At 33.7% G+C, this 17,833-nt stretch overlaps 1 protein-coding gene across 7 annotated transcripts in view; it reads left to right on the forward strand.

Annotated features, from left to right (window-relative positions):
• LOC141502386 (small integral membrane protein 10-like protein 3) overlaps nt 1–17,632 on the forward strand; it is a 36,072-nt gene extending 18,440 nt beyond the window's left edge. For 3 of the 7 annotated variants that reach the window (XM_074207101.1, XM_074207102.1, XM_074207103.1), the window contains exons 2-6: nt 278–1,192; nt 4,355–4,455; nt 14,579–14,738; nt 16,046–16,226; nt 17,455–17,632. In XM_074207101.1, coding sequence (XP_074063202.1) covers nt 353–1,192; nt 4,355–4,455; nt 14,579–14,738; nt 16,046–16,226; nt 17,455–17,612 — 1,440 coding nt within the window. In that variant the 5' untranslated portion in view covers nt 278–352 and the 3' untranslated portion in view covers nt 17,613–17,632. Of the gene's footprint in view, nt 1–277; nt 1,193–4,354; nt 4,456–14,578; nt 14,739–16,045; nt 16,227–17,454 lie in introns of those variants that run through there. The other 4 variants (XM_074207104.1, XM_074207105.1, XM_074207108.1 and 1 more) reach the window with 4 other exon arrangements.
• The last annotated feature ends 201 nt before the right edge of the window (nt 17,633–17,833 follow it).

The raw sequence follows: 17,833 nt of genomic DNA on the forward strand, positions 1-17,833 counted from the left end.
TTTTTTTTTTTTGCAAGGCAATGGGGTTAAGTGGCTTGTCCAAGGCCACACAGCTAGGTAATCATTAAGTGTCTGAGGCCAGATTTGAACTCAGGTACTACTGACTCCTGGGTTGGTGCTCTATCCACTGCATCACCTAGTTGCCCCTATCTTTCACATTTCTTAAAGAATTTATCAGTTCCTAAGTAGCAATATATAAAAGCTGTTCTAGGTTTTTATTTTCAATATTTTAAGATTATACTTTAAAAAAGGTACTAATTTGATAATTTTTTTTCAGGTACATATTGAGATCCACTGAATATATTCGACTAACTGTAACAAAGTACTATTTCTGGGTTTATTGCTTCATAAGATGGAAACTATGAGAGACCGAAGAACTACTCTGGGCACTTGCCTCATTAACATGAAAGGGGAGGAAGATATTGATTCCAACAAACTATTTTGTAAAGTTAATATAAGACAGCAGAAGGAGATCCCTCATCTATCAGACACATGCTCCTGGTCAAATAAACCTGGAGTTGATTTCAACAGAAGTTTACACAAAGAGCTATTCTCTTCTGATATGAAGAATTATTTGAGTAAGGCTGATCCATTGCCGCATATTGGTAACAAAATGCCTCCTTTTTTAAGAAAACCAACAAGAAGAAATTCAACTAAAGCAGCTGCTCAGAAAGAGTCAGTTAATGTGGTTTTTCCTGCAGAAGAACAGTTTACTAAGATTTTCTGTGGTATTAATGAAGCAATAATGAGTGACTGGTTGGAAAGAGCTATCTGTTCTATTGATGATCTCAGAGAGTGGTGTCATGTAGGGGATAATTTTGTACGGTTTGCAAATTTCTGGCTGTCAGAACTGCCACACAAACAAAAAGTAAACTTGCTGCAGTTAGAAATGGGCATCTTTGAGGATGAACTGCAAAGTGCATTTTTTGAGGAGGTAGGCACTGAATTAGAACTCTCTCATCTGCGCTCCGTCCTCTCTGCAACACTGTGTGAATACCCTGAAGTGCTTCTGAATGATGAAACAAAATATGTTTTCCTTGACTATCTCAGCCTCATGTCTTCAAAGCAAACAATAGAACATAAGAAAATGCTTTCAAGTTTAAAATGTACAACAAATAATCTTCAGATAGCACTGTGGTTGCTAGCTGTACGAGCATTTACATTAGCAAACCTTTGGCATGCAGTGGTTAAGGTAAAAACAAAACAATAAGAAACAGTAGTGAGGTTGATATAAAATCAGTTCTTTAAAATGAATGTTTCTAATTGAAGTTAGATGCAAAAAAAGTACAGTTATTAAGTTTCTGCTTGGGTTTGTGTGTTACTAGGTGAATTTAAAAGAAGTAGAACTAGAATTTTTTGTTGAAACTGGTTGTTAAAACAAGGAATCATTTTTATATTAGGAAACTTTTTTTGAAGTATTTAATGTGCTAATGATGTATTCAGAGTTGGGTAAACCTTTTAGAATATTAATGTCTTTGACAGCATTGATTTCTAACTAGAACTATTGGACAGAAGGTACTCTTCAATTTCTATTTTAAAGGGCTACTGTCAAAATTAAATCTTCAACATCTTTTTGCTTGTGACTCCTGTAAAATTAAACTCATCTATTACTAGCTCTACTGGTTTAACATTAGGTTGCTTTTTTTGTTTTGTTGAAATGTTTTGATCTGAAGTCAAATTTGATTTCCTTTCTCACTATTGCAAATCTGTTTTCCTAACCAACTTAAAACAATTTAAATGGAGGTCCTAAGATAAAAATTGCAGTATTGGACTTCTTTTTAGCATAAACATTTCTCTGACCCTCAGAAATCTTATAGTATTATTTTAATTGAAAAGTTAACTTGAAAGTGGACTTGAGTAATCAAAGTATTTCCAGTTTTCTGGGAATGAAATATGTTCTCCATGGAAAAATTTAAATTTTCAGAAGGTCCTTTTTGTTAACAACAAATTTGCTTCAGCGATTAAACTACAGTTGGTGAGACTATTCAGTGTCATTGATATATTATGAAATAAGGGAAAGAAACAGTTGTTTGGTATGGTTTAAAAATAAGAAATGTTTTCTTGCCAAACCCTTCTTTCATTTCCAATTCTTTTCCTGTTAATCTTTCCTTTTTTGGTTCATAACTTTCCATGCCTCCTCTTAAATATTTTTTTTTTTTTACCTTTGTAGATTGTAGAAACATATTAAAGCTCATTTGCCAAAAAAGCAGTATAATTAGTTAGGTAGCATTCAATGCTGAAATGAAATTTTACTTGTGGCTATATGAGAATAAAATATGTCCTTTGAAATAAAAGCTTAGATTGAGGGAGGGCAAAAAAAGTCATCTTAACTTCTATTTTTTTTTTATCTTTACTTCTTTATCTTTACTTCTTAATTCATTAGCTGCTAATTTTTGGTAATATTCTAGGTTACTAGGTCTACACACACACACACATCCTTGACAGCAGATCATTGTGTCATGTGAAAACTTCTTTATTAAAATCTATCTAGCATTGAGAGTTCTACTTCACTTAAATACTAACAAAGGTAGTTCGGGGAAAAAAATTGGTTCCCAGTCTAAGGGCTGACAGTTCATAAAGGTACAAGTTAGAATTCTGTGAAATTATATGACTTCTCTTTATTCTTTCAAAGTAAAGTAATTTGGCATAAACATTTGATTTTGAGGCCATAAATGCATAAAGTCATAAGATGAGATTCTCCTAGCCTAATTGTCTCCACATTTAATTTATGTTAAATTTTATAGTTTTGTCAGTATCAATGTTAAAAGAAACTACTTTTAGAGGAATTGTACTTATTAAAATTTGTTCATTTTAACAGTTACTCCACTGATTATGTCAATGGAAGACTTTTTGAAGGTTAAATAGCAATTCTTAAATTAAGACATAAAATATAAAAATAAGATTTTTATTAGGAGGTTTTAATTTATGTTTGGAAATCATAATCACTTTTCTGTCATATCAAAGCAAATGATTGGGGGGGATAATTTCTATATTGCAAACCTGTAGACACTAAAAGACAGTTGAAAAAAACTATTAACTTTTAAAAATTAGGTCATTATTGCTTTTATGTCTACTTAAGTTTATATCAATATGGAAAAATATATTTTAGGCCTTAATTCAAATTTCTTACTGCTCTAAATTCAGAAAGGACTTTTACAAGTATAGCATTTTCACATGCATAAATGTGTAGTATTCTCTAGAATTTTTCTCCATACTTTTCCTCAGATTTATATACCAAAATGTGCCCACCCCCCCAAAAAAACCCAAACCAAAACAAAAAAAAACTCCTTTTCTGATCTCTTGAGCAGAAGAAAATAAAGGCCTTTGTTGAAAAGTGCCTGAATTTATTATCTGAAAGCCGTAGTTCTATAGTCTCTAGTTTGTAGAAAGTATGAGGGACTGAGATTGGAAACTAGTGCCTAAGCATCCCTCACTCCCCAGTATGGCAGTGACAGAGAATGCAAAGTAATCCTGAATTCTGAAGCTTATTTAATTTATAGAGTTATTAATCCTAGTGGAATCTTCTTTTCTTTCAAATTTAAATTACTGTTTCTTTCAACATTTCATGTTTATCGAGGAATAAGACAGTCTAATTCGTTTAAAAGACATGTTTACTTACATTGCACTTTATCCTACATATCCAATTCATTGAGAACAGTATGTTTGCACTACTATAATTTCACTGGAAAAAAGTTATTTTCAGTAGTCATGGCTCCCAAGGGAAAAATACTTGGAAAAATAAGCTCAATGGAATAAACTTTCACTCATTTTTACAAGATGATTTTAAAAATAGAAGTATATACCTTTATTGGCTCTGAGGCTTGTTGCATTTGGGGAAAATACTTTTTAAACAAATCTTTTGAATTAGCTGACAATAGAACTTTATAGCATTGATAAAAGTCAGACATGAGAATTATTCTTGTTTTTCTGTTTTGTTTTGTTTTTTAGATTTTTGCAAGGCAAATGGGGTTAAGTGGCTTGCCCAAGGCCACACCACTAGGTAACTATTAAGTGTCTGAGACCTGACCTGAACCCAGGTACTCCTGACTCCAGGGCCGGTGCTTTATCTACTGTGCCACCTAGCCGCCCCGGGAATTATTCTTGACAGTTCATTCTTTACTTACCAAGACTGAAAAATTCCTGATCATTGGAATGTCTTCTATTAGATAGAGCACAAGCTGTAATTTTCTAGCATTTTTAGACTGTACTTCTGTATAGAATGTGTGGTAAATTTTATTTTTAAATTGTTTGGTTACCTAATAACAGGGATATTTTTCTAGAGCAGCTGTAGATCAGCATGGTATTAACAAAATAAAACACTCTGGTTAACTATTTAATGCTTTTTGAAATTTAGTTTTATAAAGCAGTGGTCAGTAGCCAGCCTCCTCCTGGACTACCTAGCAAGAGATCTGTTTCTGCTACTAGAAAACAAAAAAGTGATCTGTTTAAAGAAAGGTAAGAAAACTGTCCTTGTTCTGACTTTTAAGAGTATGCCCTTAATCGTGTAGGAGTTTAAAAAATGCTGCACTGTTCCTTTTAAAATTAAGTTTAAAAATATAATTATAAATTTCCACGTGTTTTCAGGATCTTATTTAAATTTTATAGTGTCTTCCTTATTTCTTTTAAAATGTCAGGTTTCTTTTGGGTTTTATTTCATATAAAACCTTTAGTGGATTTATTCCTACTAGAGCATAGGTTCTTAATGTTTGCTATACTTTTAAATGCCCTTCAGAATGATTGCTTTTGCTAACTTTGCAAATGAATAAAAACTAAAAATATTGTCAGTCATCTTCTGGGGATAATCCAACAAAAGGATAAGTTTTTAAAAAAAAAATTTAAGTAGATTTTGTATTCTGAGTGACTGGTAGTTAGGTGCCTGTTACATACTCACTGGTTTCAGATTATTTATGTAAAAAATAAAAAAAAGGCTGCAAAAATTACAGCTGGAATGATATGTGTTCAGCTTTTATGGAACTCTTTGAGGAGTATGTCAGTTAAACTTGTATTCCCAGAGTTTCAGACTAGCAGCAGAGCTCATATTGGAATTTCTCTTTACATTTTTGGTCACTTTTCAAAAATTATGATCTAGTAATTAAATATTTTGGAATATGATGCTTTTTCAGTGTATAATGTTGCAATCACACTTGGAGGTTTTTTTTTTTTAGGTTTTTGTAAGGTAAATGGGGTTAAGTGGCTTGCCCAAGGCCACACAGCTAGGTAATTATTAAGTGTCTGAGACCGGATTTGAACCCAGGTACTCCTGACTCCAGGGCCAGTGCTTTATCCACTATGCCACCTAGCCACCCCTGGAGGTTCTTTTGAAATCAACTCCTTTTCCCAGTGTCATTGTTAAAGAAAATTTTTTTAATCAGGAAAAGTCCAATCTCATTTTATGGCTCAGTTAAAGAATTCTGGAATTCAATCAGGAACAGAGCTCATTTTGTCATAGTTTGCTTCAAGTCAGAAATATTGCACCAAATTTACTTTTTTAAAATAAATTGCCTCAGAAGGGGTAGAGTGAGTTTTGTTTTTCCAGGGTTGAGCAAAAAAGTGATTTATTTCATTAACTCTGACCCTGATGAAATGAAATTAATATAGTTGCTATTCTTTTTGATGTGTGAGTCCTTTAGGAGTCAAGGGGAGAAGAAAGCCTAGGGATAATAATGTCTACTTTTCATATGGAAGGACTCTTCATCAAATGTATAAGGAATGAAAAGTTTTTTAAATCCCTCCAAAGTAGATTGTTTTCTTCATTGATTTTTTTTTAAAAGGAAGCTTTCTTGGCTTTTTCATATTTTGCTATCCTTTTAATAATACAACTTTTAGCATGAAAGTGAGAAGACCGTTTTTGTTCAATATTCTTGCTTAATGTCAAGATTTGGGTTTTTTTTTTTAAGGGATATGGGCAAGGAGAGGTTGTGCTAGGCCTATAATCTGATTTTCTTCCTGTGCCATTTTAATTTTTGGTTAATTATCTCTGTTGGGTCAAAGCCGAACTTCAGTTGTATTTAATCATATCAGATTATGAAATTTTATTATTAGTTGTTATCATTGTAAATTATGGAATGTTTTTTCTTATGACTCCCACTAAATTCAAGTTGATTATTTAGCTCAAACAACTGGAACAAGCCATAGTTGGTGAACTTGTATAGACTTTGTGTGTTCATTTAGAACACTCGTAAGCAGCCACATTGAATTGAGGTTGATTTTTGTCTACATAAAATGATGTTTACAACTTTGTATTGATTTTTAGCAGTTTGTTATTTAACACATTTTTCATGAAATGTCAGTTTATTTCTGTAGTAATTTTAAAACGTGTTTGTTCACATGTAAAAGTAGTCTTTTTTTGCAGTAGTGCATTCCACAGTACTGAATGCTATTAAAGACTTGTGATAATGCTCATCTGTGCCACAAGAGGGAGCCAGGCATTCAGTTTTCAGATTATTTGCCTAAGTAACAGCCTTGTTTTTTGGTTTTTATTTTTTCTGGTATTCCAAATTCATAATGACAACAACTCTGCATTTACCTTATATGAATTGTTACTTTGTTGAGTATAATGTATAAAACACTTACAATAGGACAGTAACATTGTAACTGTTAAATCAAAACCAATGGCTAGTTCTGTTGAGGTGTTTTTTTAAAAGAAATAAAGTGTGTTGGAAAAATATTATGTATGGTTTTTTGTATGGATAATCATTAATATATAAAACACTTTAAGTGCAAAATGTTGCTATCCTACATTAGTATACAGATATTTTCTGAAATGTATTTCTCACTATTTTTGCCTCTTAATCATATACCTCCTTAGTTGGTTTGGTCTCTCTAAACTGAATTTTCTACTGACATCTTTTCCATACCAAAAAATAGTGTTATACCACACTAAATACTTTTACTTTATTAGTCACTGAATTTCTAGGAATCCTTTTTTCCTCTTCTTAGACCTATGGCTTTTTATGAGGGCTTCTTGAAAACACATGAAGGGTAAGTTGGCATATAATATGTTCTGTACAGTCTTTACCAAATTCTCATTTTTGAGTGTGGTACATTATATTAAGTAATGCTTTCATTAAGATTTTTTTTTATCAACTTCTATACATGGTTCTTCGTGGGTTTTTATATTTAAATAGTTTTAGAATTTTTATAGTGTTGAACATTTGGAAAATAAAGTGTTTAGATTGAAAAAAATCACTTCTTAGTAATTTATGAGTGCTGCTTAAAATTTAAAAACAATTCATGGTGAATCAACTATAGTCTCTTTCTCTGATTTCCATTCTCTCCTACTGACGAAATTGGGTTAAGACCCATTCATCATTTAATTAGATAAAGAACGGTTGACTCAAGATCTTTTTAATATTTAAATACATCTTATTTCAAAAATTCTTCCTATAATTGTTTGATTTACCAAAAAATGTAAAATTTTAGATATGAATTTTTAAAATATTTCTTCTCAGTTACATTGAGAGGATCTTCTTACATTTCTCACTTCACAGTAATGAAGATGAAATCTTCAAATTCTTTTAAAAGCATATATTGTATAACCTAAATCTATTACCCTTTAAAAAAAGGAAAAATTTTTTTTAAAGAAAACTTTTATTGAGTAATATGGACTATTAAGGTTTTTTTAAGCAATTTTTTTTTTTTTGCTAGGTTACTCCCTTGGCAGATAAGTCAAATTTCTTTCCTGGCTGAGGAACAGTAATATGAATAAGGAAATTGAATGTCTTTCCTTGAATTCTGGTGAAAATTATCACTTCTACTTTATGTTTGACACCAGTCTTCCTTGACCTGAAAGCCTTGGATGGTTGTCTTTTCAGCAGTTTTCAGCCTTTTTTTTTTTTAAGCCCCTCTTATCCAAGGTTAGAATTTTTAGGTTTATTTATTTTGAATAGGGTTTGTACTTTAAAAATTATGAAAATATAGGTATGCTAAAAAGATACTGTCACTTCAACATATTAAGCTCATATGTGAAAAAAATTTCTTTCTAGAAAACTAGTAATTTAGAGTATATAACCTAGGGATGGCTAGGTGGCACAGTGGATAGAACACCGGCCCTGGAGTCAGGAGTACCTGAGTTCAAATCCGACCCCTGAGTTCAAATCCAATCTCAGACACTTAATAATTACCTAGCTGTGTGGCTTTAGGCAAGCCACTTAACCCCATTTGTCTTGCAAAGAAAACCCCAAAAAACAAACCCTGAACAAAATAGAGTATATAACCTAAAACTGATCTTTTCTTTTACATTTAACTTCCCCTTAGGAAACTTCCATCCTCTCTCTCTCTCTCTTTTTTTTTTTTTACTAGAGCTGTGATTTCTTTGGCAAAGAGAACTCCATATGAGTAAAATCCCTTTATCAATGCAGATCAGCACCTACTCTACAACTTTAAAGTTTGAGCATTTCCTGGGATGCTATAGAGGTTAAGTGACTTGCCTTAGGTCACATAGCCAGTATGTGTCTAGAGTTCCTAGGTCTTCTTGGATACTATGGCTAACTCTTTTTCCACTACTCCATATACTTTCTCTATTGGAGTAACTAGGTGGTGCAGACCTTGGAGTCAAGACAGGAGTTTAAATTCAGCCTTAGACATTTGACACTGTGTGACCTTGGGTAAGTCACTTAATCCTGATTGCCTTATGTCCAGGGCCATCTCTGGTCCTCCTGATTCATATCTGGCCACTGGACCCAGATGGCTCCAGAGGAGAAAGTGAGGCTGGTAACTTAGCACAGCACCCCCTCACTCAAATCCAGTTCATGTGCTTGTCATGGCATCATCTCCCTGATGTCTTGCTCTTCTTCGAGAATGAAGAACAAACATCAACATTATCATCATATCACTATTATTTTTAACATGGAAAATAATACCCTTTGTATATGACTTTTGCATAAGTTTTTATTTTTTATTTTTATTTTTATTTTTTTTAGATTTTTCAAGGCAATGGGGTTAAGTGGCTTGCCCAAGGCCACACGACTAGGTAATTATTAAGTGTCTGAGGTCGGATTTGAACCCAGGTACTCCTGACTCCAAGGCCGGTGCTCTATCCACTGCGCCACCTAGCTGGCCTGCATAAGTTTTTAATGTTTACTTTTTGTAAAATTTGCATTTTTGTTGCTTTTTCATAATTTTTCTGAAAATAAATTTTACAATACTCTTTTTTTAGGGTTTTTTTTTTGCAAGGCAGATGGGGTTAAGTGGCTTGCCCAAGGCCACACAGCTAGGTAATTATTAAGTATCTGAGACCGGATTTGAACCCAGGGACTCCTGACTCCAGGGCTAGTGTTTTATCTATTGCGCCACCTAGCTGCCCCCTCAAAGACTTTGTAAGAGAACATATTCAAGTATGAAATAGAATATTGGGGTAAATGATGACACATCTGTACATCAGAACATGGCAGTTAATCACTTCTAGGATGATTCATAAGAATACCATGTACCCTACAGTGCTGAGAAGTTTGTAAGATCAGGAAGTTCTGTGAATGATGGAAATATCAGAAATTTCAGAGCATTTATCCTACTAGAGCAGGGTTGTCTAAAACATTCCTTGCAGGCCACAGTGCGATTTTATGCAGCCCCTTGTGGATTTACTAAACCAAGCTACTACAGAACTCTTACTAAAATAGTAAATCAAAATATGTTGTCTAATGTTTCAATAAAATTTTTAAAAGTAAGGTTGGCTAGTTCTGTCCTAGAGCATTCTTTTTGATGTCAAGAGTTTTATCCTGTGATTTGTTTTCCCCTTTTCTGCCTTATTCTAGTGATGAAATAGCTTCTCACAAAATTAGAATTTGATATTTGTACTCCATGAAAAAATTCATGTCATATACAGGATGTGAGTGTTTCTCGACCAAATCTGAAATCCTCAGGAGACAGTGGAGAGAATAATTCATTTTCAGGAAACTTGTGACTATTTTATCACATCTTAAAAACTTTAGAATCACACAGAGATGTAAAATATGAATTTGAAAGCTCTTGTGGGATTTATAAGTACGAATTTTAGAACACTGCCCAATTAAAATTATTTTCAAAGGTGTTAATGTTAATTTTTTGTTATCATGAACTTGACAAACATTGACAAACATTAATATTTCCATATACTTGGAGCTTCAGGAAAGGATTCTTATCATAAGTATCTACCTATACTGAGTCTTCAACAAAAGCTAAGGATTTGAGAGTAGGATTGAGGAGGGAGTATATTCTATGTATGGGGAATAGCTTGTTTGAATGTGTACATGCAGTAAATGAAAAATAATTGAGTTCTCAACCCAGTACAGTTTGTACTAATATATGAAGGGATGTAATATGAAATAGACCACAGCCATATTATGGAGGGCCTTAAATGTCAAGATGAGGTAAGTGGTATTCTAGAGGCCATGAGGAGACCACTAAAGATTTTTGAACAGAGGACTAAGCACTCAGTATATTATTTTGGTGACTCTGTAGAGAGGATGGGCTGATGGGGGAAAGACTGGAAGCAGGGGGATCTTTGAGGACAATATTATGATAGGTCAGCTGAGGGGTGATAAGGACATGAATTAGAGCAGTGGTCATATGGAGAATAAAGAGAAGGGAAAGGTTGCAACAGTTATGAAGATTGAATCAGCAGGACTTGACAATTGATTGAATAGAGAATCAAAAATGCAGGGTGAAGGTGATAATGGTATTTCCCTCTATAGAAATAAGAAAGTTTGGGGTCAGGGGAAAAATTATTTTTATTTTTGAAATGTTAACTTTGAAATATTGATTAGGATATCAAGGCAGAGATATAATAGGCAACTGGCAATAAATGAGAGTAGTTTTGGAGATATGCTATATTTGGGAGTCAACTGTATAGAGATGTTCATTGAATCTAGGGGAGTTGATGAGATTACCAAGAAAGACAAAAGAAGTCTTGCATTATAGAGCCTCAAAGGACACCCATATTATGGGGAGGTGGAGGGATGGGATAGAGTCAAAAAAAATTGGATAATCCAGTCAAGGTGATTTGTTAAGGAAGAAAATGAGAGAGCAGCCTCAAGGAAACCTTCCTAGGTATCCAGGAGAAAGGTGTATGGACAGAAAGAAACTTTCCTAAGTATCCAGGAGAAAAGTGTTAATGGACAGTGTTATAATTTGCAAAGAGGTTAAAGAGGATGAAGATTAAGAAAAATGATCAATTATTAAATCTTTGGTGTACTTGGAGAGAGCTGTTCTAAAAAAATTGTGAGGTCAAAGCCAGATTTAAGGGCTTGAGAGAGGAGAGGATGGTGAGTATAGACTACTCTTTCTGGGATTTAGTAGTAAAAAGGAGGAGAGAAATACTATGACAGTTTGAGAGGTTCATAGTATCAAGGGAGCGATTTGGATTTTTTTCCCCCCTTAAACATGAAGGAGCCAAGAGCTGGGGAGAGAATGAAAATGGGAAAAATGGAAGCTTGTGAGTTCTGAAAATAGTAGAGAATGCTATCAAAGGTAAAAAAAGATAATTAGATGAGGAGGGCTTTCCTCTTCCTTAGATAGTAGAGTTGTGAGTTTTTTCAGTTGTATCTGACTTGTGAGCCCAGTTTGGGTTTTCTTGCCAAAGATGCTGGAGTGGTTTACCATTTCCATCTCTAGCTCGTTTTAAGTAACTTACCCAGGGTCACACAGATAGTGTCTGAGATCAGAGTTGAACTCACAAAGATGAATCTTCCTGATTTCAGGCTTTATACTCTCCACTTCATGCTAATACCTCTGATGTGAGCCCTTTTCAGAACTGCTCATCCAATCCACTTTGGACTTTTGGGATACACTTGTCACCCAGCTTTCTCACTTGTGGTTCCATGAAGCTGTTGCATGTGCAGCAGCCACACACCCATTGGCAGATGGGCTAAACCAGGTTGAGTATATAACCAAGAGACCCCAGTGAGTTAGGGGGATGTGTACACCAAATATGTGACAACTTCTCTGGATGAGAACAGTTTGTTTCAACAATCACGAAGACAGCTGAAGCAGGTCAGACATTATGCTTGGCCATTAGAGCTTGGCCAGACATTGTTCATTCCAGGTCATCACTGGTCATCTTGTTCTGTCACTGGACTTTGACACTGGAAGAGAGTGTGAGGCTGATGATTTTGTCTAGCTCTGCCTCAAATTCAATTCTTAAACAAGTCAAGATATCACACTGTGATATCATTGGTTCTCTTTGAAATCTGTGGTAGACAAAATTGGCAAGCTTATATAGTAATGATTCTGCCATTTTGGAGTTAAGTAGAAATTGAGAAATGGTGGGGGTGTCATAGTGTTAAGATTAGGGAAGAAGAAAAGGTAAAGAAAGAATTTGCCCAATTGAATTTTTATTGTTTTGTGATGCTTCTTTTTGTTTACATTGCTGAAGTCATGACATATATTATTTTTCTGGTTCTACTTATTTCTCTCTGCATTGGTTCTTGTAAGGCTTAAATGCTTCTGTATTCATCATGCTCTTTTTTTTTAATGGCATAAAAACATCATTATCCATTTCACATCTGCAATATGGTATGGGTGTAAGGGGTGTTGGGGTGTAGTGCCCTGCAGACCCCCCTCCCCAAATCTGGAAAATCAGAGTAAAATGTTTTGACTCTTCACACCAAAGGAGTCTGAATTTTTTTCTTTTTCTTTTATGGGTTGTTTACAGTATCTTATTGTAAAATTTCAGTTGATATATGACTATGGGCTCTGCTTCACCTGCTGACTTTTGAGTATTATCTGTAACTGCCATAAAACTTCCTAAAAATTAGGATTTAATTTCCTGTGCCAACCTGAGATCTATGGAAATGTAGGTGGGGAAAGTTGAGAAGGGTAAGCTTTACTACATTATATCCACATACTATAATTTGATTAGCTATTCCTCAGTTGGCTTTGTTTCCAATTATTTGCTACCACTAAATAGCTGTTTTAATATTTTGGTTTACTGTATTTCCCCCATGTATACAATACACCTTAATTTTGGGGGCCCAAAGTTTGAAAAAAAATGTTACTGAACGTTATATATAACTTATATATATATATATATATATATATATTATAAAGTTATTGAATTTGAATTTTATTTATCATAATATTCATACAACTCATCACTGTCAAAACTCCCATCCATTAGTTGTCCTCATCTGTATTGGATGATGAATCACTGTCTCAGGAGAGGCTCTGACTGCTCTCCTACCTGTGCTCTTGTCTGTGCTTGACTACAAGCATTCCCTGGACAAGTTGGGTGCGTAGATACATGCTTAGTCCATTCTGTTTCATCAACCTGAAGCATCAGTTGTGTCCTCCTTTGAAATCAGTCACTTCTTTTTCATCAGCAGTTCTTCTTGCCTTCTACTGAACTATCTTTGTGGGCACAGAAATTTCAATGGCCCTTTGCTCTTCAATCCATCTCTGCAATTCACTCTCTAACTCAGGCCATTTGGCTGACTTGCCTGTCATGGTTGCATTGTGCTATGGCATTTTTCAGTAGGGTTTCTCTTCCTGTAGCCAGTCTCGAATTGTTTTCTCAGGTGGAGGATGATCAAACTTACCTTCAGCAGCACAATTGCCATTTACTTTTGCAAACTGGATCACTTTGAACTTGAATTCAGCACTGTATGAAAATCTTTTCTGAGTTATTTCTGGGCAGAATGTGGCAAAATGGAAACTAATAGACTGGTAACAAATGTGAAACAATGAATGCAAAGAAAACAAATGCAAAAAAATGGGAAATGCAAGTAAAGCAATCTACAACCACTGCTTAAGATGCCCCCAGTTTTTAGACCCCAAATTTTTTGAAAAAAGTGTATGTCTTAATACATGGGGAAATATATATGGAGTCTGTCTTTTTGTCAGAGACTGTTTTGGTGTATAGAATATGAATATTCTAAGGTAGTACTTAATTTTAAGGGAGGAAGGCTTGAGATCCTAGCATACCTAACCCCCACTCCTCACCTTATCAACATTAAAAATAGAATACACGGTGTATAGTCTTTATCCCTAAGTTATTTTCCCTTAAATAATTTCATAATTTACAAATAAAAATTATCTATCACATAAAGTATTGAACATAAGTCTATTTCAAATACTAGACCAGAAATCTAGTTCAGAAAAGGGAAATTTTTATTCTATAACTTTTGTTTCTATTTTACTAGAGAATACTAATCTATATACTAGAAATTTTTAGTATGGAAAAGATAACTGAAAGTGAATTACTTGGTATGTATAGATTCCCACAAAAATCCCAGGCCTGAGGTTCTCATATTTCCACTTTTTTTTCCCATTTTTTTCTCTTTCAATGATTCGTTTGGAACTTTTTTTTTTGCAGTGGGAAACCTTAACCTATTATTTTTTTTTCTTTTCCCATTTACATATTATTAAAGTTTTCAACATTCTTCTACATGCATATTTATAAGTTACACAATATTCTTCCACCTTCCCTTCCCCCCATCCCCTCAGTGGTGAATAGTCTAGTAAACATTGTACATATTAGTGGTGTGTTAAATAGCTTTTCTAGGTGAATTTTGTTCATTTATCATAGTGCCTTCTTGCCTATGTATCCTTTTGGTCTGTATTTGTTCATTTGAAATGAATAAACTGTTCTCTCTTATCCTTTTAGAGCTTTCCAGTGCATTAAGTTGGGATACATCGATGTCTTACACTATCTAATAAAAAGCCACCAGATTGACCTTTATATCGTAGATGACAACAACCGAAATATGATATTTTTATCCATCATATATAATCAACCAAAGATTCTGGAGTACTTTTTGAACATGGTTAGTTGAGAAAGATGTTTAAAATAGTTAATTAAGATCTTTGAATACCATAAAATTATCTTAAGTAGAAACTGAAGATAATAATTCAAACTTTTGCCAGTCAATGAGGCAGTAGACTTTATTAATAATTCAAAAGAGATATTAAAGATAACAATTTTGATAAAAATATTTTCATTGTATTTTAATTAGCAAAATGTGTTAAAATGTTAGCAAGGTAGGACCTTCATTTAATTATCACCTCTAAATTTAATTTGGTCTATTGCCTAGGGCAGTTCACTATTGTTCTGAACCTATTTCCTCTATAACAGGGGTAGGGAACATTTGATCCTTGAAATCATTTGATCTGCTGCTGCCCTGGCAACCACAGATGGAATTCAAAATTCAACAAATTTAGGTGCTTTTTAGGGGTGGGTTAATATATAGGGGTGAAAAAACAGATAGTTTGGCCCCATATCGCAGTGTAATTTTTTTAAGTTGATAATTTTGTATGGCCCTTGAATGATATTATGAATATCCAAACAATCCTTGGCAGAATAAAGGTTTCCCATCCTCTGCAAAATGAGGCTAAAAATCTTTGTTGCACCTACCTTAAGGGATAAACTTTGAGTAATAAATGAGGTAATGGTCATACAGCACTGGTTAATCTTAAAGTGCTATTAAAAATACCAGCTATTGCTATCGTTACCAATTATTATTTATTGAGAAACTTTAGGCATAGTGGTTTAAAAGTGCTATGCTTTTAAGGAAGTTCTTACTGTTGTTATTATAGTTGAATCCTTTCAATCATATCTTACTTTTAAGGAAGACCTGGTTTCAAATCCTGCTGGAATCACTATATTAAGAGCTAGGGGTTTAATTGTTAAGTACTTAACCTCGGGTAGTTTCCTCTGACTACCAATGGGTAATGATCTGCCTCTGTGGAAGGGAGTTAGTTACAAAAGGAGCATCTAGAGCCAGAAGCAACCTTGGTGGCTATTTTATATGTGTTTAGATGAAGAACAAAGGCCCAGAGAGGATAAATAATTTGCTCAAGATCAAACAGCTGATAAATAAAAGTCAGGATTTGAATCTAGGCTCACAAACTACAAATCTAACACTCTTATCTCTGTAGTGTATTGATTCATATTGACATGTTATTTCCATAAATATTGAATGCTTGAAATATCTTGTTTAATTAGAAAGTAAGATATAACTAAAGTCATAATTTTGCTGTGAAAAAAATGAGCAATGGGGACCAATGTCCTTTTAAAAGAGTTTTGTCATTTCTTTTTCACAGCCTATAATTTCCCCTCTAATTTCTCTTCCAGGAGCCTCCTATTCCCAATGTAAACCAAGCAGCAGAAAATGGAAATACTCCACTTCATGCTGCAGTCAACTCTAGAAAGACAGATATCATGTCTCTACTTTTGTGTTTTGCTGAAATTGATGTCAATGCCCCCAATCACCAGTGTAATGGAGCAACAGCTTTACATCTTGCTATCATATATGGTAAAGCTGCTAACATTTTATTTATTCTAGTCTCATCTAATTAGAGACTTGTCATAGATTTGTATATTTTTTACATATTGTATTGGAAGAATTACATCCTAAAACTTAAGTCTTTTGGTCTTTCCAGTTGTTAGAGACAGAATAAATATTAGTTCATTGACATGAGATATCATAGTAGTATTCAGATCATGTTCAGTGATTTCATCAAGAACTTGATACTCAACTATCAATTAAATGAATTAAAAATGACTTACTGATGAGTAGGGAATAAATCCTTTATTTAGGGAAACAGTATGCCAACATTAGAGTGGTTATTAGAAGATTACTTAGGACCTATAAAATAGTATTTTGTTCTTTAGTTTTTGGGAACCAACATAGTAATAGGATTTCATTAAATTACAACAACAGCAACAGTACACTTACTAACCACTTAAGCCAGGTACTGGATGATGGGGCTACAAAGAAATGGAAAATAGCTCCTGGGCTCAAGGAACCTCACATTCTACTCAAGGAAAATTTGCCTTGAACTATTGAACACCTATTTTAATACAGAAAAGTGATAGCTAGAGTAAATTGTAAGTGATCTCAGGTAGGAACTAGCTTTAGGGGGATTTGAAAAGGCTCTTGCAGAAGGTAAGATTTTAACCAAGACTTGAAGGAAACCAGAAGGGACCAAGTGGACAAGGGGAAACATTACACAGATTTTGGAGTTGGAGTGCTATGTGTAAGAAATACTTAGGAACTCAAATGTCCCTGGATCATAGGGAACTTTTAGGAGAGTGAAGTATGTAGACCTGGAAAAGATAGAAAGGTACCTAGTTGTGAAGGGTTAGAAAGCCAAATAAGATTTTACATTTGACTCTGGAAATAATAGGTAAAAGTATAACTATATCAAGACTTAAGATATTTTAGCTTTTATTACTCTCTTTATCGTAATACATTTGCTGTAAAATAAGCAAGCTACCAAAATCTAAATTGTTTAACTTGTAGTTTATGACAACACATATCTTCTCAACTCTTTCAAAACATAGGCAGAATCTAAAACTTAAGGGAAATGATCTAGAATACTTCAGAGTCTGTGATAATATTAATGAAGCTACCTCCATTGATCTTATCCATAGTCTTTTAACCAACTAAAAATATGATATTTGATTATAGACATTTTTATGCCTATGTAAGTGAAATATGATTCTAGCTAGAATATTTTTACCATTTTTTTTCCATTTAGGACATCTCGATATTTGTTATTTGTTGCTGAAAGCTGCGGCTGATCCAGAAATTCCAATAGAAGAATTGACACCTTTGCAACTTGCTCAGCAAATGGGTAATAGAGCTATAGAAAGCCTAATAAGGTTTCATGTTAACAAATTGAGAAAAGGAAAATAAAACATTTTCAAAACAGGAAATTTAAAATCCCAACCCTTTTTTCCTTCGTTATGCATTTTATATTTTAATCAGTTTTATTGTATTTTTTTAAGTGTGGCACCTTGCCCATATATATATTTTTAAATAGCGTCCAAATCCCTTGTACAGAGCAGAAAATTCTTATATCAAAAGCCACTTCCTTCTGTTATTTTATCTTCTTCCTGGTTTTGTCTAATCGCATC

The sequence above is a fragment of the Macrotis lagotis genome, chromosome X (assembly GCF_037893015.1).
Source record: "Macrotis lagotis isolate mMagLag1 chromosome X, bilby.v1.9.chrom.fasta, whole genome shotgun sequence".
NCBI classification, from domain to species: Eukaryota; Metazoa; Chordata; class Mammalia; order Peramelemorphia; family Peramelidae; genus Macrotis; species Macrotis lagotis.